Genomic DNA, 22,799 nt, shown 5'->3' on the forward strand with positions numbered 1-22,799 from the left:
AGAACTACATTGGGAGCCAAGATCTATAATAAGCTACCTGATGGATGGAGATGCAAAACAAGATTCACCTTTAAAAATATTGTTAAAAATTATTTACTAAATAATCCCTATTATTTTATAAATGAATTTTTAGAATAATTATGTATTGTAAATGACTTAAATTGTAACTATTGAATTTTAATAAAGTTCTATTCTATTCTATTCTATTCTATATATATATATATATATATATATATATATATATATATATATATATATATATATAAACTAGTTTTACATCGAATTTTACCATGAGTCAAGTTGCATGAACTTCACACTATGTACAGTAGGCCCTCGCTTTACACGGCACTCTGGATACACGGTTCCCATACTACACGGAGCTAAAAATCCGACATCCCTCCGACTACACGGACTTCTTATTACACGGTATTTGGTCAACAGCCCATAAGTTCGTTGTGCAAAAGGGTATTGATGTAAATTTTGTTATTGACTTTTATCTTTTAGACATGCCTGTTTATATAATAGCCACCTAAGAACACGTTTGAGCTGACTACTGCGTCGCGCCAATTTTTGAATAAGGTGTCAATCGTGTCAATGCCCTACATGTCATTTCGTCCTACTTCAAGTGGAATTTCTTGGTCTCCATACAGCGCGATAAAAATGGTGCGATTTGTACCAACTGTGAATCTCTCATAGCACGGATCCCATACTGCACTATGTAAGGTTCCATAGAACGCACTACGAATTAGCCTGAATTGTATGTTAAATACGAGTTTCTTATAGCACGGTTCCCATACTGCACGGTACGCACTTGCCGCGTAAAGCGAGGGTTTACTGTATACATAATCTCTTCATATATACTCTTCTTTTATCTATGTACATAATTAATAAGTATTTAATTTCAACTATTTAGACAACTGTTTACCTCAAGGCAAACTAACAATATTATTAAGAGTAGCATTGAGTTTCAATTATTTATGGCTAGCATTTTAGAATATATCACTACATAAAATTTATGTCAGATTTCAAAGTTTTGTAACTAAGAATTAGTAACTAAAGTCCTTGTTGGAGTCGGTTATGAACACGTATCGGAAAGTTTGTGCAACTTATCTTAAGACAAAAAGCTACTTGCAACCAGTTTTATCTTGCTAAAATTATTTAAGAATACTGTTGCATGTAAAATTCAATTTCAAATATACCGGTCATTTTAACGGCAAAAACAATCTCATCTGGCAACACTGTCAAACGTACAGCGCGCCATTCATAGACAATTCTACGGAGTCATTGCATCTCTTACTGTTCATTGTCTTGTTGGCTTTAAACGTTTAACTGTCATAGCGTTTTTAACAATAGTCTGAAAATGACGAGTGTTTTTATTATTCCTGCTAAAAAAAGCGATTTAGTGGAAAGTGACAATGAATTCTGTGTTAGAAGAAAACTTAGGATTGAGAATCTATCAAACGATTGTAGAGGTAAGTCGAAAAAGTCAGAGGAAATAATTTTGTTATAGTAAATAACAAGTGTAATGTCGTTAATTGCTATAGCAATCCATTCTAGAACTGTTGTGTTATTTGATAGTAGTTTGTCAGAATGGAGACAGAATTATCTATAATCTGATCTATTATTCTTCTTTCCAGAATTGACAAGAAATTTTGGCGAAAGTGACTTAGAAGACTACATACAGCACTTTCTAGATGTCTACTACTATGTCACAAAACACTTGGGCGCTCTGGATTGGAAATACATAACTTTCTACTCCGAAACCTTGCGAAAGGTTTGGTCTCAGTTGAACACAAAATTAGATTTGTATTTCACTAAGAAAATGTACAATGACGTCAATGTTCTGAACGAGACCAAAATCGTTTTGTACATAACAAATGGAGTTTATTTCAGAGCTAGATAAAAAAGGTAAATGGAAAATTTATGTAAAAGTTTGACTCGTGGTCAAATAGACTTTAATATGATGAACTGATGATGATGAACATTGTTTAATGTTCAAATGCTTTTTTTCAGAAGCAAAATTTGTGCAACTACTATGATTATATAAAATCCTTTAATATTAATTATGAATAAGATGACAAGAGCCTGAAATAATAATCTATTATATTGATTATGGCTTGCTTATGAATAATTATATACATATATATATATATATATATATATATATATATACAGGGCTGGTCCTGCCTTGCATGCGATGCATGCAAAAAATGCGGGCAGAAGCCTTAGGGGGCGCCAAAACGAGTTTCGGAAATTAAATTTATAATATAATATTATATTTTTTTATATAAAATCTAGAATTATTTATTTAAATCTAGAATACTTAATTATAATAAATAATTTAACTTGACTAGGGATACGGAGACACAAAAAGCATATTTATTTGCAATTGATATCAGTAGAAACAATTAACCGATTAATAATTCTGCCAAATTAGTAAAAACAGCTCTCGTTTATTGCTTAATCTACTTATTCAATTGTGTTTTTGTTTGAAGTTTACCGTGGAATCAAAAAAGAAATTATCTAGTGTTCAATTCCATAAGCGCAAACCTGCGAAAGATTAAATTAATTGTTGGGCATTGTTGACAAAAAATTGCGAGCTGATTTAGTTGAATTGGAACTTGTTAAAAAAAATATAAACAAATTATAAAAAATGTGGAGTCAATGCTTAGAAAATGACTTGTTTATTCCCAGAAATTGAATTGTAACTTTCGCTTTTGTTGCAAATGTTTCGCATCTGTTGAACTTTGAATGTTGAAGACATGCGTGGATGGAATAAATATGAAAAATGGAAGACAAATTTAATTAGGAACGAAATCTTAAGACTGTTTTATACCTAGTGATGTTCATATTCTAAATTTAATAATTATTAACTATACAGAAATAATACATATCAATTATAATAAAATTTTTTTTCAATATTGTTCAAGAAATGTGTAATTTCTTTGCATTTTTTACTGATTTTTGAACAATACTTCTAAAATACGTTTAAAAATTTAACTTTAAAACAACAAGCTGATATTCTGAATATGACGTCTCTTACGATATCATAAGGAGAAGTTTACGACGCATTTTGGATATTGTAAATGAGAAAAATTAAATTAAATTAAAATTTAAAAAAATCCAACATGAAACACGAGTGTTTGAAAATTAAATGCAAGTTTTTTTAAATATTAATATTGCAAATACGTTAAAAATAATTGAAAATTTCAAATACTTGATTATAATCACACCCCGAATCGCCTGGATTTTTAAATAAATTTAAATCAATATATTTTATACGCTCTTATATATATCTAATTTTTTGTGCACTAAATCCATTTATTTCACTTAATATTTTTGTTGATATAAAGATCTTGATATCAAAATAATAAATACTATTTCTGAAATGCATTTCTTAAATTCTATAACATTAATCTAACAAAAATATTAATTCTTTTGCTATGGTAGTCGAACTTACATCCTTAACCAATTTACTACATATTGAAAATTACTAAAATATGAAATTATGATAGGGATTGTTTTATTATTAATATCGATAATAATAAATAAATTTAAAATCAATAAATTTTTACTTTTCTAGATTATATTTAATATTTTGTGTACCAAATCCAGAATAATTAAAATTAATTTTTAAAAAATATGTAAATATTTATATAATTTTAATGATAAACTATTAAAACGGTGAAAAATAATAATAGGGGGGGGGGGCGCTAGAAAAAAAGTTGCATGCGGGCGCTAAGGACCCCAGGACCGGCCCTATATATATATATATATATATATATATATATATATATATTATTACTATTACTTTTATCCTCTCCTCTAGGCTCTGAGCAACTGCTGCTACGAAAGCTTAAAAGATCACAACTTTTCAAAATCAGAAGTAATCCGTGAAAAGATATTCAGATTCTCGGCAATCTTCTCAAAAGCTACAATCATGCTAGCACCTTCGTCATAAAATTCGTTCACATCATCAAAAACACAGATATAACTACCAGAACACGTTAATACAAGGCGTGCTTCAAATAAAAGACAACTTTGAAATCAATTCCCATGTTAGTATTCTCACCAAGAAATTCTGGTCCTCGTTGAGAAAGAATCGAGTGGTGACAGCGTCGATTTGAAGCAGATGATGAATTTTGTGAATGATTTGGCGGTGGTGAGGCCCAAGGAAATGGTGTGCCTTTGTTGGGAGATATTCAGTCGGTTTGAGAATTTCGATGTAATTAGGAATTACATATATGTATAATTGTTGTTTTGTACATTCGTTTGTTTGTTTGCAGATTCCAGTATTCGAATATGTTATGGTAGTATAATTGGAGAGATTTTGAGACAAGTTATAATGTTGAAGGATTAAGCCAGGAGGACAAAGAAATCAGAGATGGTTTACTTGAGGATTTATATGATATGTTGCATGATGTTGCTGCTGGCATTCGGTCAAAGGTTTGAAAAATTCATTTACGAACATTTATATATATATATATATATATATATATATGTATAAATGTATAATATTATATATACTAGCTGACCGGCAAACGTTGTTTTGCTAAGTAAGGGCTATTCTAAACAATTTTCTAGAGAATCGAAAGTATTAATACTTTATGTGTATAAGGATGTGTTGTTTCAATGCTATATACAATGAGGTATATTATAAAAACAATAAATCTAATTAGTTTGTCTATATTTAACTTCCCGTAGGGCAAGTTATAGTAATCGCAAAAAAATCGAAAATGAAATTTTTATATATCTTTACGTTCAAAGGTTTCTGAACATTTTGGCATACCTTAGAAAAAATGGATGTATGTGTGGTGTGTGTGTGTGTTGGTGTGTTGTGTGTGTGTGTGTATGTATGTATGTATGTATGTGCGTGTGGGTATGTATGTGCGGATACAAATTTTCGTCGACGATTTCGGGAACACGGATCAACCGATTTGAATAATTCAAAAAACATTCGATTCGTATTGATAAGGAGACGTGCTGATTAGTTTTTGGCAAAGGCAGGTCTAGCCGTTCCGAAGATACGGGGCAAAAAGTGCCGAAAACGGTAATCAGTTTTAAGAGAACGGGCGTCGTCCGATTTGAATAATTCAAAAAACATTTCACTTGTATTGACAAGATGAAGAATCGATAAAATTTTCATGAAGGTAGGTCTAGCGGTTTCGGAGATATGGAGAAAAAAGAAAAAAAATGAGCCATTGGCGGTCAAAAATGATCATTAGACATACGCACATCAATTATCAGACATTTTATAGAGATTTTAACAATAAGTATACATTTGTTAACATTTCTATGGGTTCCGTACCAATGCTTATGCGCTAGACAGCGACGCGGCGCTTACGCGCTTTATATTTTGTCCCTATGCAGTTAAGCAGTACGATTGCTTTGAAAAAAAGTTCAGATCTTCTACAATATGTCAAAATAAAGAAAAAAAATTTTTTTTCAAAAAAAAAAAATTAAAAAAATGTTTTTTAAAAAAAAAATTTTTTTTTCAAAAAAAGTTATTTTTTGTCCGATTTATAGTTTCTCAAAATCTTATTCTTTCAAAGTAATTTTTTTTCAAAAATGTTAATTGTTTTTAAAAAAAATTATAATGGTTTTTAAAAAAATATAATTTTGGTACGGGAAGTTCCAGCAATTGCCTTAAGGCACGATGCCTAATGCCTTAAGACAGAATTCCACTTACAGCTAGTTTGTCAACACAATCAAACACAGTTTATACACTTTCTATAGAAAACCTGGTATAATCAATCCGTCTTTTTTGGTTTTTTGACTTATTGATTACATTTCAAGTTTTCAGATTTTTTGGATTCTGGATTTTCTGTATAATTGTAAATAATACTAATGAACTTATACAAATTTTCAAATTTTTGCGAGGAGAGATAGAAAATGAATAAGTATTTCTTTTTTGACCTGCTTTTTGAAAAGTTTCAAGTTACATTCGATGAGTTAAAGTAAATTTAATGAAAAGTATATATGTAGCGTAGGGCTAGGCACAAAGGTCCAATTTGACCTTGAGCAAATATAAACTATATTGTGTGAAAACCATAACAATTTATATTACAACAAATAGCAAATTACAAACGAACAATTATCTGACTACGTTTAGTAAAACTGCCTTCTACTTTATCACTGTAGAAATGTGCTTTTTTATGTCTTTCAAAAATGTATTTAGACCTTTTTACCCCATAGGCGGGGTCGCTTGGAATGGCCAGGTGGCAAACAAGTCTTATTTTAATTTTAAAGAATTTTACAAAATTTGTTGTTAAACAATGCTTAACTTTACTGGTTTATGACACATCGGTGGTGGACCTTTTAAACCACGGACTTTCATATATTACTATCTATTCTTCGATAAATTCTGGGAGATTATAACTGGGAAAATGTTTTTCGATAAAATGTCCCTTTGATCATTTAGGTTCTGAATTTAAATAACGTAAATAAAAATAATATAACCTAGGAAATGTTTTATAAATACCAATGGGTATATAATTATTCAAATGAGATCTTACAGAGCACCGTGTTAGAGAAAAATGTGCCAAAATTTTCATTTTCATATTAACATTTCAAAAAAGTTGATATTTTGGGTTTCTAGTAACACTTGCGGTCCGTTTAATAACGTTTTTGTATATAAATAAAACTACAAACAAAACTACTTACTACATAAGTAAATAATATTCACGTAAAACATCCTATTAAACTTAATTGAACATCATCTGTCAAAAACGTTTGACATTTCACGTATTAGCCACCATCCATAGTTTATTGCAAATTACGCTTCTACAAAAATTTTCAAATTAAAAATGTAAAGTTACTACGCGATTTTGAAATATTATCTCATCTTTCCGACAATCTCTGTATTGGCACGAAGTTTTCAAGACTTAGACTGGCCAAATCGGTTTAGCCGTTTTCGAGTTTTACCGGATCATTTGATTGAGAAATTACTAAACAAATACTACAAGATACTTTGTTATATTTATCATTGTAGTTTAGTTAATTAATATAATTAATATATACTATTATATATCAAATCAAAGCTAATAAAATTATCTATTAATCTGTGTTTAACAATTTATAACGTTTCTAAGAAAATTTTATACAATTTTATTTAAAAACTTTGAAACCAAATGGCCAAACATTAGTTTCAGCGGTTGCTGTATTTTATATCCACGTTTAATTTATTATACATAATTTGAAATATAAGTATATTATATATTGTTAGAAAGCTAATAAAATTGTCTACAAAACTGTTTATAATGTTCAATAACTTTTCAAACAAAATAATTCAGGAAAAACTTGTAAAATTTAAAATTTAGTATCTTAGTTATTAGCCCTTGGTGAATTTCATTAGTTAATTTTTTTTAAATTTTTGGCTTTATTGTAATAAATCTTATTAGCATTTTTATATATTATGATATATGACTAAAAAGTCAATAAACTTATTTATAAATCTGTATATAACATTTTGTAACTTTTAGACCAAGTTTTTATAAACATAATTCATTAAACTTTGCAATTAATATCGTCGTCAGACGCGCACATCGTTTTAGGCTTCAGCACTTTGGTTTATAATTACATTTATTTTGTTATAATTTAATTAAAAATATTATTATTATATATTATTAGAAAGCTAATAAAATTATCTATAATTATATATACAACAATTAACACTTAGAACAAAAATCTTAGAAAAAAATAGTAAAATATGAAAAACATTTGAATGCGCAAAACTTAAAATTTATAAACTTAGATGTTGTTTTCTTTTTGGTTCAGTACCCGTCAAAATAAAAATGTTTTGCAACAATTTATTACGAAAAAACGGTTTAATAAATAATCAAATATTACTAAAAAAATCATATTATTATCGGGTAAAAAGTAACATATGTAATAATGAAGTATCCTAATATATATTATAGCACTCTACAGCAACCAATAATTTGTAAAATAGGAAAATCTAGTGGTGCTTGGCATCGTGCTTTGAGGCAAATTGCTGGAACTTCCGTACCGAATTAAAATATAAAAAACGAATTATTTTTGATATTAAAAAAATTTTTTTTGGAAATTAAAAAAAAAATTGAAAAAAAATCTTTTCCCCAAAATAATCTCTCAAAAACTGCAATTTTTTGCACATTTAGCTCTGTATCTCCAAAACGACTGGACCTGCCTTTGCCAAAAACCAATTACCACTTCTCCCTATCATTACGAATTGAATGTATCATTCAAATCGGAAACTCCGTTCTCTCAAAAACTCGATTTGTATTTTTTGCTCTCTTTTGCTCCGTATCTCCGAAACATCTGGTTCTGCCTTTGTCAAAAACCAGCACATCTCCTTATCAATACAAATCGAATGTTTTTTGAAACCATACAAATCAGTCGATCTCTGCGACGTAAAAGGTGGACGTAAAATTGTATCCATACATACATACACACACATCCATTTTTTCCGAGGTATGCCAAAATATTCAGAAATCCCTGAAACGCGAAGATATATAAAAATTTTCATTTTCGATTTTTGGCCCATTACTATAACCTACCACGAATTTTAATTAATTTTAACTTTTTCTTGTTTCTAGGTTTTGCAAGTTTTTGCAAAATTATTAAAAGACTCAGCCCTTCCTTTATCGTGGCTCCTGAAGATCATGGATCGTTCGGTTGGACGTTTGTGTGACAAAGGCATATTGGTTCGAAAGAATGCAATTGTTGTTCTGAAAGAATTCATCAAAAATCGACCGTCGGATGTACCGGTGAGTAGAAAAATTATACATACTTATTTATATAAAATATGTGGAATGTTTGTTTTTGATTTATCAATTATAATTCATATAGATGGACAACGATGTTTTGCATCAGAGTTTACAGAATGCCATAGAAAAGCTGGCAAGTTTGCGTGAGCAACCGCATCAGGCGGACTTGGAAAAGATTAAGATGAATGCAAAACCGCCCTGATGCCATTTTTAGAAAATGCATTTGCAACAGGTATGGTAAAGCAAAGTTTGATATAATTTTTTTCGTGTCTGCATTTCGTAGGCATAACATCGTAGGCGTGTCGACCCGGGCGCTGAAGCAACCGGGTCGACGTTTTGCTTTTTCACGTGTCGAAAAAGTTTATCTCACTTTTTTAATATTTACGTTTTGTATGTTTTTAGATGCAACTATAAAATTATACGACGAGATGGCATTTGAAGAAGAGGAATTCGATTCAATCGACGAGCTTATTTTAAAAGCTTTCACCAAGCAAAAATTTGATGATCTACTGAAATATACTATTTATGTGGAACGTCAAATAAATGAAACGGATGCAAGGTATGTGGAGAATTATCAGTTTGGGATAATACATTAAATGATATTAAAATTGTTACAAATCTGCATCATGAATTCACTTTGATCGTTTATCGGTATAATTGTTTCATTTCAAATGCAATTTTAGAGTACACCGAGTTGCCATAGGGCTTTGAAATGTTAGACATTATTAAAAATAATTTAATTTTGTACAAATTTGTCAAATATTTTAATTATATTAGACAAACGGTTTAAAAGTTACGACCGATACAATAACTTTATACATTTAGTTTTCTGGTACATTTGTCTTGTTTAAAATGCAATTTTAGAGTATACCGAGTTGCTGTAGGGCTATGAACTATTAGACAGTATCATAAATAATTTAATTTTGCACAAATTTGTCGAATATTTTAATTAAACAAACGGTTTAAAAGTTACACAGGTACAATAACTTTATATACAGTTTAATTGTTGATTGTTTGTCTGGTGCATTTCTCTCGTTTCAAAAGCCATTTTAAAGTATACCGCGTTGCAGCAGGGCTTTGAAGTGTTAGACAATATTATGAATGATTTAATTAACTTCCCAAAGGAGAAGTTTATGTTTTCATCAAAAAATTCGATTCTCTAATTTTGTTTTCTCGAAGTTTCAAGCCATTCTGAATCGAATGAGACCAAATTTGGAAAAAGTATGTGTGTGTGTGTTAGTGTGTGTGTGTGTGTGTGTGCGTGCGTGTGCACCAACAGATTTTTTGCCGTAAATCGCCGTTTTGGTTGTACCGTTTTGTACTGATTTCGAAAATTTAAAAGCCATTTGATGTATCTCGAGGGCTATTGTTTGTCAGTTTTGTGCGACGATCGGCCAAGCCGTTCTTCGTAAATAGCAGAGAAGTGAAAAATCTTTCGCCCACGTTTTAGCCCGCATTCTGAATCGATTTTGAAAATTCAAAAATCGTTCGAAAGATATTGGTTGGGAATCGACCTGATTAGTTTTTGGTAGAGATCAGCTGAGCCGTTTTCTTGTAATAAAGTATTAAAAAAAAAAATCGACAATTTTTATGATTATTTTTTTGACGATAGATACCATAGTCTTGTAGATCATAGTAAAATATTACGGCCCTACGATAACTGGTTCAGCTTTAAAAATTCGTCAAAGTTTGCAAAAATCAGTATGGTCTTTTCGGCATTTGTCAAAATTAGACTTTTGATCGACGTTTTCTCAAAAACGCCTGAACCGATTTTAGAAATTCAAAAGCCATTTGATGTATTTCGGCGAGGACTATCGTTTGTCAGTTTTGGGCGACGATCTGCCAAGCCGTTTCTTTGCAATTTGAAAAAAAGTGTTAAACTTTTCGTCCACATTTAAGCTCATCCTACCGAACCGATTTTAAAAAATCAAAAACTGTTCGTAAGATATTAGTTGGGAATGATACTGATTAGTTTTAGGTGAAAATCTACCGAGCCGTTTTCTTGTAATTAACTGTTGAAATTTTTTTATGGATTTCTTTTTAGCGATATATACCATGGTCTTATAGAACTTACTGAAATTACGGCCTTACGACAAATAGTTTGATTCTAAAAATTCATCAAAATTTGAGAAAATGAGTAGTTCTTTTGACATTAATTAAAATTAAAATTAGACTATTTACTTGGCATAATGATACAGTACTTGATAATGATAAAAATTATTGATTTTCAACAGATACAATAAACAAGTGCATCATTATTTAAACAAGTGCATCATTATCAAATTATTATGGGTTATATAATTAAAATGTATATCAATTTGCCATGCGATCAGGCGTATTTTACGTATAAACAAGCAAGGAAGAATCTTATGATAACTACTTCATCAAAAATTCTGTTATCATAACATTCTTCTTTGCCTGTTTATATGTAAAATATGCCTGATCACATAGCAAATAGTTAGACATTTTCACAATTTTCACTACCAATTAAAATGCCTAAGATAGCGTAACGATGACAACGCTATGTTATGAACTCTGTTACGGCAGAATTGCCTCATAATGATTTTGATGCTCTTTTTTTCAGGAAAGATATGGAATTAAAAGATCTACCCCAATACTTCTTTTGCGTCATCACAAAACTGGTGCTTCAGAGTAAACCGAAAAACCAAGGCAATGACGTCGCCCCTATTTCTGAAGATTTGAAAAAACAAATCGACGAGCAAACAAGTGTAAGAAATCTTTAATAATATCAACAAACCAGTACCATTATTATTTTTTATCTGTTTTCATTTAGATGATCGAGATATTAAAATGACAATTCAGTTCTCTGAAATCATCTCCAAAGCTCTGCCTATCATCGAAAAGATGCTGTTTTCGAAGGCCGCCCATGACTCCAATGAGGCGATAACATTTTTTGCATCTTCTATTGATCTGGGAATCAGTTCTGCTTACGATAGCTTATTGCAAGTTTTATATTTGCTTGTAACACAAGAAGGAGAATAAAGAACAGGTGTATAAGATGATGACCGAGATATTTATGGATGATAAGAGCAATAACACCAGGTAGGGGGGATAGATGATACAAAATTCTCCATAGATGATACAAAATTCTCCATATATATATATATTCTTAATATTATTATTATTATTATTTATAAATATTCTCTATCTAGGCTGGATGCAGCCAATATACTGAAAAAGCTCTGCTTCGTCGTCTGTAAAATGAAGAAAAGCCACAGAGATCCAATGTGTCTCTTATTCAAGTATTGGATCAAGGATGATATGATAAGTCCGAGTCTTATCCAACTTTGTTGGGAAATGATCACTAGAAAATTGAAGGCACTTCCGACAATGATATCTATGCCTGTCTCGTCGTATTGTCACTTATAGCAGTGTAAGTACATATTTGATTTTGGTTATATAGCGTGACTCGTAACTCTAATAATAATAAATTGTGTATATTTTGTTCTATCCTTTTCTAGTAATAAGCCGAACGTTGTCTGGACCAATTTGTCTGTGGTTACGTCTACGCTCCTGGACGATTTCAGCAAAACCGATATACAGTATGCGATACACACTCTTCAGATGCTAAGAAATATGTGGACCAGCACAGCTTCTCTATCGAGATCGGCTGATAAATCTGTAACGAGAAAATACAACTCTGAGGAAATCTTTGTCAAGATTCATGATTTAGTGATTCATCATTTCAATGATTCGACTACTGGCTCGTTTAGACAACTTGCCAATGGGGCCGTGGCTGTCGTATATGCGGTAAGAGATTTTTTTAAACTATTTTTGCCAGAAAATCCGACTTGCTAATTTTATGTTTTGTCGACGCCTAATTTGGTGTGTGTGAGCCAAAATTTGATAATTTATCAATGTTTATTTTAAAATGGCTGAACCGATTTTAAGGACTAGCATTGTTTCGTTTTATGAGATTATCATTCAAACCCTTTCTTTACAATTAAAAAAGGAAAGTAAATTTTTTGTCAATGTTTGCGCCACAAATCTTGAACCGATTATGATTTTCTTCAGTAAAGATTGAATGGTATTTTGAAGAGCACCGTTTGTAATAAAACTTTGTAATTTGGACACGTCATAGCTCAAAGTATTCATTGTGATAACAAATTATAAAATTGATAGGCTTTCTAACAATATTTTTTTAATAAACAATATTTTATCAATATGTTATATGCGAAGGTGATCTATGGGTGAAATACTTCTCAGAAGATTAATGTTTTCAAAGAGCTCTACTGGACGTACCGCTTGTACCACAATCTAATAATACTGATATGTTATACTTCAAAGTGTCTATTATAAGATAAAATTTTAAAATTGATAATTTTTTTAACAATATTTTGTTATAAAAGCGATTTTATAAATAGATGCAAAGTGTGGGTGAAATGCTTCTCAGAAGATTAATATTTTCAATGAGCTCTACTGGACTCTACAACCTTGAAATTCAGATATGTTATACTCCAAAGTGTCTATTACAAGACCAAATAATATAATCAATAGGTATTTTAACAAAATTCCGAGTTCAAGAGATTTTTTTACACTCGCACTTTGTTTCAATATGTTCTTTATGAGACTTATTTAAGGAGCTCTACAAGACACACCATTTATACTAGACCAATATAATTTGAATATATTACCTTCTAATTGTCTAAAACAGTAACGCATACTGAAATGGATAAGTTGTCTAACAAGGTTTTGAATTACAGAAGATTTTATTTAATCGTCGATTTGTCGTATTCTTTCGTAATGGATTGTTAACTTCCCGAAGGAGAAGTTTATGTTTTCATCAAAAAAATCCGATTCGCTAATTTTGTTTTCTCGACGTTTCAAGCCATTCTGAATCGAATGAGACCAAATTTGGAAAAAGGATGTGTGTGTGTATGTGAACAGATTTTTTGCCGTAAATCGACGTTTTCTCGAAAACGGCTGGGTCGATTTCAAAATTTAAAACCATTCGATGTATCTCGACGAGAACTATTGTTTGTCAGTTTTGTGCGACGATCGGCCAAGCCGTTTCTTTATAAATGGCAGAAAAGTGAAAATTTTTCGTCTACGTTTTAGCCCGCAATTTTGAATCGATTTTGAAAATTCAAAACCGTTCGAAAGATATTGGTTGGGAATCGTGCTGATTAGTTTTTGGTAGAGATCGGCCGGGCCGTTTTCTTGTAATAAAGTTTAAAAAAAAAAAAATCGACGATTTTTATGATTATTTTTTTGACGATAGATACCATAGTCTTCTAGATCATACTAAAATATTACGGCCCTACGACAACTGGTTCAGCTTTAAAAATTCGTCAAAGTTTGCAAAAATCAGTATGGTCTTCTTGGCATTTGTCAAAATTAGACTTTTGATCGACGTTTTCTCAAAAACGCCTGAACCGATTTTAGAAATTTAAAATCCATTTGATGTATTTCGGTGAGGAATATCGTTTGTCAGTTTTGTGCAACGATCTGCCAAGACGTTTCTTTGTAATTTGAAAAAAAGTGTTAATCTTTTTGTCCACATTTAAGCTCATCTTACCGAACCGATTTAAGATCTTATTTAAAAAATCAAAAACTGTTCGAAAGATATTAGTTGGGAATGGTACTGATTAATTTTAGGTGAAAATCTACCGAGCCGTTTTCTTATAATTAACTGTTGAAAAAAGTGTTAACCTTTTCGTCCACATTTAAGCTCATCCTACCGAACCGATTTTAAAAAATCAAAAACTGTTCGAAAGATATTAGTTGGGAATGGTACTGATTAATTTTAGGTGAAAATCTACCGAGCCGTTTTCTTGTAATTAACTGTTGAAAAAAGTGTTAAACTTTCCGTCCACATTTAAGCTCATACTACCGAACCGATTTTAAAAAATCAAAAACTGTTCGAAAGATACTAGTTGGGAATGGTACTGATTAGTTTCAGGTGAAAATGTACCGAGCCGTTTTTTTGTAATTAACAGTTGAAACAAAAATTTAGGCCGATTTTTATGGATTTTTTTTTTGGCGATATATATCATGGTCTTACTACAAGTAGTTTAATTTTAAAAATTTATCAAGGTTTGAAAAATACTAGTAACGGTTTTCCGTGAAAATTAGACCTTCATCGACGTTTTCCCATAAAGTACTAAACTGATTAGAAAAATTTAAAATTCAGGAAAAAGATAAAAATGTTTGTCCACGGCTCAGCTCACAACACTGAATCCATTTTGAAAATTTAACAACCATTCTAAAAATCATGCTTAGAAATCGTACTGATTAATTTTCGGTAAAGATGTTAATTAGTGCATCGAAAATATACTTAGTCTCCATAGGTCGTGAAATGACCAAGAAATTCTTTACTTTAATCAAGTTATAATAATTATTATCGTTTTCTACAATTTGGAAAAATAATGAAGCCTCTGCCTAGAAAATATACTTTGTCTCCAAGGTCGTGAAATGACCAAGAAATTCTTTACTTCAATCAAGTTATAATAATTAACTACTATTTTTTGATTTTTGATATTGTTCGTGGCGTATGCGTCGATACAATTTTGTCACAATGAGAACCACTTATGTATTCAGATTATTATATTAAAAATAATAAAAAAGAATAATTTTTTTTTTTTTATAATCAATGATATTGATAAATATAAATTTCTTAATAATTATAAAATAAAAAAATATTGTCAAAGGCAGATCAAGTTGCTTATTATAAAATTGGATTGATTAAGTATATTATTTACACATTCCGGGAAGTTCATGCAACTTGCCTTCAGGCTAAATGCACCTTCAACTAGTTAAGTTTGTTTTCAACAATTGCTGTAAAATATTATAGGCCCGTGAAAAGTGGTTTATTTAAAATTGGACATAATGGGCCGTGTCAAATTTTCAAAATTTCAACGCCACAATTTTAAAAGTTGCTAAATTTCTATTCATATTACTGAACACGTTAATCACGGTTAATCATGGCAACTTTATTAGATAATTTAGTTAAAAATGTATCAAAAAAACTTAATGTAATAAAGAAATTTCTTTTGCCAAAATTCCTGGAGAAAATTTGTATATCACACATATAAGACTGGCATGGCCCTATATTAAAATTTATTTTCACCTTCTACTAAATTGCTTAAATGCTTATGTCATACATATATGTATCATATACAACTATAGAACTCTCTAACAAAATTAAAGTATTGGACTGTGAAGTTGAGTGGTCCAAGGATGTCAAATATCTTGGTGTGACCCTGGACTATAGACTCAGCTTCACAAAACATGTTAATACAAAAATTGGACAGGCTTACGGGATGTTAAATCTACTGAGACCTCTCTTGAACCACAACAGCCCGCTAAGCGTGAAGAACAAGCGAACACTTTACTTGACACTAATAAGACCGATACTGACATACGCCGCTCCGGCATGGATCGCGACGACTAAGACTAACTTACGAAAACTACAGACATTACAAATAAGACACTACACCACACTAATCGTACTCAACAAAATAAGGGACCCACTGACTAGACATTACTAATCTTCAAAATACATACACAAACAGACTGACTTTATAAAAAAGCTCACTGAAAATTTTTATCTAAAATGTGGGGATCATCCTAATATTAACATCGCGGGCCTCGGCCAATACACAAGAGACGATATTTGGTATGGCAATCACGCCATGCCAAAATATATACTGATCAACCCAAAGCGGTAAATGAAAATTGGCTCGACACAAATTTTCTCCCTTAGAGTGAATAAATTTTTATGATGTTTTTCTTCTTTTTGTATTATTATGTGTTATTATAAATAGTGCTATGTGATTTTTTTTTTTGGGATAAATTTTCTTTCCTCTTTTTTGTCACACAAATATGAATTTATTTACATATTGTGAATTAATTATTGTTTGCAAAACCAAATCCAATGAAGGATACAATACCTACGGGTAAAAAACCCATGTTATAAAATGCAATGTACATACTTTTATCTTTTATATACTGAAATATATAGTCTTTGAATTGAATTGAATAGAACTCTCTAGCGTCAGACACATAGGACTGATTTGGCGATTAAGGTGTTAGATAGATTATTACAAATGTCACTTACCCGTATTTCCTTTACCCCAGGGTGCCGATCAGCCCCATTTGCTAATGGAGAAATTAGTTTCCGCGATGCTGCATGCCGAAAATAAAGGAACTTTGACTCTGGACGATAAAATGAAATCCTGGAGAGTCAGCAGAATTTTGCACACAGTCGGACAAGTTGCAAATAATCACATTGCATTCCTCGATCTCAACGTCTACAGTGAGTTGGGTAGAAGGAAAGAAATACAGCAGAACACCAGGCAAAGTACTTCCTCGGAGACACCGAGCGTCAATTCGAATCCTAGGGCATCGAAGTTGCAATCCGCTTCTAGGAGCATTAGAAATAATCAGAGTTATGTAAGTGATATTTTTGTAATATTAATGTAATAATAATAGCTGTATCCTATCATGTTTCCCATCGAAAAAATCATTTTCTACAGAAATCGCACATGGACGACGACAACGAAGACAACGAATACCAAGAGTGCATCAATTCCGACGATTTGGAAGCAAACTTCGTCAACGACATCATGGAAAAGGAACTCCTGCAAGAGCCTGCAGCGTTCAGTTACGTTTTACCTTTCGTCAAAGATATTCTGGAGCATAGGAACAAGTTCGATGATGACGATTTGGAAGTCGATGCCTCTGGCGCTTTGATGAGTTTTATGTGCATCTCTTCAGAGGCATGTCGGCAGAACATCCAGTTGCTGATGACTGTTTTGAGACATTCCAAATTTCCTGTTGTCAAGACGAATATCATTGTTGGATTCGCTGATTTGCTGTTCAGGTTTCCGACCGTCGTTGAGCCGTGGGAGCTTTATGTTTTTGAAAGGTAAAGGTAAAAGACTGCTACATATTGGGCGTCACTTACACCCAATTATATCTCAATTTCAGATTGAAGGATGATAATTCCGAGGTGAAGAAGATTGGCCTAAAATTCATCTGCCAGTTGATTTTAACAAATATCATGAGACCAAAAAGTTACATATCAGACATTGCTTTGTTTTTGGTCGACGAAGATGATGCTTTGAAAACCTTGGCCGAACATTTCTTTAAAGAAATGTCCACCAAGGACCAAAATCTGTACAATGCTCTTCCTGATATCATTTCGAAAATGACTGATCCTGCAATGAATTTGGTGGAAGCCAAGTTCCAGAAAATAATGAAGTAAATAGAAATTTTAATAGACATATATGTATATATATATATATATATATATATATATGTTTATTTATTTGTTTTTTCTAGGTCTATTCTCAGTTATATCAGTAAAGATAGACACATGGACGGATTGGTACAAAAACTATGTCTTCGTTTACAAATTGCTACAGACACAGCACAAATATGCAATCTCGCTTTCTGTTTATCCATTTTGAACTACACCCTGAAATCGATTCAGGTTCTCATCGACAACTTTGAAATCTTCCGGACGCATCTAAATATTCCTGAAGTTTATACAGTGTTCAAAAATATAGTCGCACTTGGCAACAAGCAGTCGGTTAAGCCCGAAATGAAGGTAAAATATATATATATATACATCAATTTATAAATACATTGATACCCTGACATACAATTTTTTTTTTCCTTTAGACTTTATGCACGGAATTGGATAACAAAATCGAGGCTCTGCTAGATGTAAATCAAGACAAAGAGAATATGGAAGAGGCGAGGAGAAAACTTACAAAGAAACCAGTTGGTAAGCCACGAAAGAAGAACAGACAAGGATCTCAAAACATGTCAGTTACATTCGAGGACAGCATTGCTACCAGACGTAGTAGCAGGTCACAACCCCCCAGAAGGCAAATTGTCGATGATTCCTCGACTTCGGACGAGGAGGAGGTTTTGAGAGAAAATAAAAGACGATCTTAAAGATACTGCATTATATTAATGTGAGGCAATGAAATATTTTTAATCTTTATTGATTATAAAAATTGAATGAGATTTATGTAAAGTACAAAATTGATGTATTGTTCATTTGTTAGTTTCAGCAATATGAACTGTTTTATTTGGCTGGAGCATCCTAGTAATATTTACCAATTGTATTTATATACTTTTATAAAAATAAATATAAAAATCTAAAATACTCATTTATTATTTATTAACTTTAATCATGTTTTTCTAAACAACTTTGTTTCAAGACATTTAAACTGTTACATACGTAATTATAGCTGATTTAATTAACTTTCTAACAATATATAATAATAATAATATTTTTAATTATATTATAACAAAATTAATGTAATCATAAACCAAAGGGTTGAGGCTACATCAATGTGGGCGCCTGATGAAGATATTAATTGTAAAGTTATAAATTGTAAATTAATTGTTTTTATATAATTTTGCTCTAACAGTTAAAAGTTGTTACATACAGAATTATAGATAATTTTATTGGCTTTCTAACAATATATAATAATGATAATATTTTCATAACAAAACAAATTTAATTATAAACCAAAGCGTTGAAGCTAAAACGATGTGCGCGTCTGACGACGATATTAATTGCAAAGTTTAATAAATTATTTTTATATAAACTTGGTCTAAAAGTTATAAAATGTTATATGCAGATTTATAGATAAGTTTATTGACTTTCTAACAATATATAATGAAGATAATATTTTTAATAAATTATAGCAAAATGTGTTTGGATACAAATTTTTGTCGACAATTTCGGAAACACTGATCAAGCGATTTGAATAATTTAAAAAACATTCGATTCGTATAGATAAGGAGACGTGCTGATTAGTTTTTGGCGAAGGCAGGTCTGGCCGTACCGAAGATATGGGGCAAAAAGTGACAAAAACGGTAACTCAGTTTTTAAGAGAACGGAGCGTCCAATTTTAATAATTCAAAAAACATTTTACTTGTATTGACAAGATGAAGAATTGATCAAATTTTCATGAGGGCAAGTCTAGCGGTTTCGGAGATCTAACAAAAAAAGTAAAAAAAATGTCATTTAGCAGTCAAAAATGATTATTAGACATCAGCACATCAAATTATCAGATATTTTATAGAGATTTTAACAATAAGTATAAATTTTGTTTACATTCCTATGGATTCTGTACCAATGTTTATCCGTTAGACAGCGACGCGACGCTTACGCGCTTTATATTTTAGATCTTCCAAAATATGTCAAAATAAAAAAAAAGTAATTTTTTGTCCAATTTATAGTTTTTCAAAAAACTATTTTTTTCGAAGTAATTTTTTTTTTTTTTCAAAAATGTTATTCGTTTTTAAAAAAATTTTTTTTGATATGGGAAGTTTCAGCAATTTGCCTTAAGGTACGATGCCATGCGCCCCACTAGTTTTAATTAACTAAATTACAATAATAAATATCAAAAAGTGCACTTAGTATTTGTAGTTATCTTCTTAACAATATTTGAAATTACCGCCATATATTCTCCCCTCTTTTCTGGCAATCTCAATTATCTGTCAATTTTATTCTTTGTCTCTGGCAACACGAAAACTTCAACTGAGCCGCTCAGTCTGAGCGATTTGTTTAATTCGTTATCCTAACCGACAGTTTTTGTAAGTACTTCTAAAAACATTCCTTCATTAATTAATTATAACTTATTGTAATTTTTTACATTTAGTTTTTTTTGGATTTTATATTAATAATCATGTCGTCGAGTGACAGATTAATTTTAAGTATAAGTACACAAATAGAATCGGATAAAGTTGCAGATGGCCGAAAAGGTTATGAAGCTCTGTCTCATATTTTAACAAAAAACTTAGAATTAAATAATCCGGATGATGTGTGGTCTAAGTTATTTAATTCTATCAACTTTTGTCTGCAACAGGTACGTGGAATATTTTAATGCCATTTAATAAAAGTGTTTAAGTATTATTTTGTTCTAGGTTTGCGCCATATTGTGCATTTGAAAATAAATATCCTGAACAATTGAGCCATGCTAATGGAAATTCATTTGTAGAACTTCTTATTAACGTTAAGGTAAACCAGATAATATAACTATAAATAAAATTTATAAATTACTATTTAATAAACTTATTTATTTACAGGATTCATGTTCAGTATCAGATCACTTTGATTTATTAAGCAATTGTGTGGAAGCATTCGTTGAATTAGTGATCTTCACCACTGTTGAATATACAGAAAAATGGTTTAAATTATTTGAAATGACTTGCAGAAATGTTATTTGTCTAGGATAACAAGAATCAATAGTCAGTTCTTGTTGTAGAATTGTCGGTGAATTCGTACTTGAATGTTTAAACTTTAAAAACATTCGAGTACGAATTCACCGACAATTCTTAAACTTTACTTCAACTTAAACTTTAAACGAACCAATTTTAATGGACAGATTTTTGAAATCGACGTTGTTAAATAAACCAAAATATCATCCAACAACTTTAAGCTTTCATGTTTAAAAGTGATGAAAGCTTGAAGTTGATGGAGGATATTTTGGTTTTGATGTTGGTGAATGATGGCTCAGGTAAGTCATTGTAAAAATATTTATATATATGTATATAGTATCCCAGAAAACAAAGTCAAGCCAATACTGGGTCAGTGGTACTTGGAATTTTTGAAAAATCGATTTTTATTTTTTATCAATTAGGCCTGTGTTGAAACAAGGCGGCGACATTTATCTTATTGCTCTTGTTAAAACAATATCTATAAAAAATTTGTACGATGATTGTATGCCCTCACAATGGATGGGTAAACACAAATATTATTATGAATATATATTTATATATTTATTATACATATGTATGTTATTTATTTCAGAGTTGTGTGAATTCTGTATGAAACTTCTCAACACTAATTTAAACCTGGATCTATCAACATTAGTAAAGATCTTAAAATTTGTTGTCCCCAATGGTTTCAAGTGCTCCAAACTTGCCATTGAGCTTCTTAAATTTTTATCAAACGTTAGGAAGTTATATGGTGTAAATTGTATTAAAACATCTAAACATTTGCAAGAAGAAATATTCAGTTTAATAATTGCCATATGCTATGAGGTGAGTTTTGAAAATAAACATATATATTTATTTTAGTGGCAGATTAGTCAATCGAGTTTTATTTTAGATTCCAACAAATTTTCCACAAACATTTTGCGCATTTGCAAATGATATCACACCAAAGTTGTTATTGTTATGATTCTTCGGATGGAAATAATTAAAAAAAAGGTAATTTTTATATTTTTGTAATTATATTTATATTTACAGTTAGTTTTCAGATTTTTTAGATCTTAGGTTTTTTAGATAATAGGTTTTTAGATTTTAGGTTTTTAGGTCTTTTAGGCTTTTAGGTTTGTTAGGTTTTAGAATTTCTAGATTTTAGAAATTCTAGTCTAGTTTTAAAAGCTTTTAAACCGATTTACGACGATCTCAGCAATGATAATTTACTTTCAAGATGTGTAGTTCAAGATTGAATCCATAATCAGAAAAAAATGAAAGCTATAACCAACTAGTGTAAAAAATATGCCTAAAAACCGTGAATACTAGTTCTACTATTGTACAAATTGCTGCATACATATACATAATCATTATTATTGATTGTGGATAACCTAGGACCTAAGTGTGGGTATAATTCCCATTGGTATGCCGAAAAATTGGATGCTGCACGTGTGAAGGTGGCAGATCAGCGCGCTAATGAGAACACTCAGGATATAATCGTTGATCTTATAATAATTTTTTCTAATCTCCTCATGTATTTCTGTACTTGAGCTTACAATTATGAATATGCTAATGTTAGCAGTAATTCACTATAGGCATTTAATTATCTAATTTACTATAATATATTACATTATATCAATAGCGAGATAATAATTTATTTATCATATGCTTTTTGTAACAGAGCTATATGATGAAGCACAGGATTTTGAATTAGATGCCCTAAATCTGTCTACAAATGATGATGAAAGTTTTGCTGCTATTAAAGCTAATAAAAAATTAGATATAGCAGACAAAGGAAAGAGGATGTGCCGTAAACCTTTACGCTTTTGTGATACAGAAGATGACTCTATCCCTGTACAAAAT

At 30.7% G+C, this 22,799-nt stretch overlaps 3 protein-coding genes and 1 long non-coding RNA gene across 4 annotated transcripts; all 4 read left to right on the forward strand.

Annotated features, from left to right (window-relative positions):
• The first annotated feature begins 1,292 nt into the window (after positions 1 to 1,292).
• On the forward strand, positions 1,293 to 8,949 carry LOC113391211. Its single transcript, XM_026627163.1, has 5 exons — positions 1,293 to 1,472; positions 1,638 to 1,882; positions 4,315 to 4,446; positions 8,577 to 8,747; positions 8,830 to 8,949. The coding sequence occupies exons 1-5, from the start codon at positions 1,361 to 1,363 to the stop codon at positions 8,947 to 8,949; spliced, it is 780 nt and encodes a 259-aa protein (XP_026482948.1). The 5' UTR covers positions 1,293 to 1,360.
• LOC113391212 lies at positions 8,949 to 11,750 on the forward strand. The gene is made up of 4 exons (XM_026627164.1): positions 8,949 to 8,979; positions 9,150 to 9,306; positions 11,332 to 11,474; positions 11,542 to 11,750. Exons 1-4 carry the CDS (start codon positions 8,949 to 8,951, stop codon positions 11,748 to 11,750), a joined length of 540 nt encoding a protein of 179 aa, XP_026482949.1.
• A 330-nt stretch (positions 11,751 to 12,080) lies between these two features.
• On the forward strand, positions 12,081 to 18,744 carry LOC113391213 (condensin complex subunit 1-like). Its single transcript, XM_026627165.1, has 7 exons — positions 12,081 to 12,141; positions 12,230 to 12,518; positions 16,848 to 17,162; positions 17,246 to 17,637; positions 17,700 to 17,972; positions 18,054 to 18,321; positions 18,396 to 18,744. Exons 2-7 carry the CDS (start codon positions 12,333 to 12,335, stop codon positions 18,672 to 18,674), a joined length of 1,713 nt encoding a protein of 570 aa, XP_026482950.1. The 5' UTR covers positions 12,081 to 12,141; positions 12,230 to 12,332; the 3' UTR covers positions 18,675 to 18,744.
• Positions 18,745 to 20,847: 2,103 nt separating this feature from the next.
• On the forward strand, positions 20,848 to 21,637 carry LOC113364004. The gene is made up of 3 exons (XR_003366006.1): positions 20,848 to 21,253; positions 21,377 to 21,477; positions 21,547 to 21,637. It is a non-coding gene; the product is annotated as an uncharacterized LOC113364004 (long non-coding RNA).
• The last annotated feature ends 1,162 nt before the right edge of the window (positions 21,638 to 22,799 follow it).

This window comes from Ctenocephalides felis, unplaced genomic scaffold (genome assembly GCF_003426905.1).
Source record: "Ctenocephalides felis isolate EL2017-DRISC unplaced genomic scaffold, ASM342690v1 CF-g0.4_SCAFFOLD_00845, whole genome shotgun sequence".
Classification (NCBI taxonomy): Eukaryota; Metazoa; Arthropoda; class Insecta; order Siphonaptera; family Pulicidae; genus Ctenocephalides; species Ctenocephalides felis.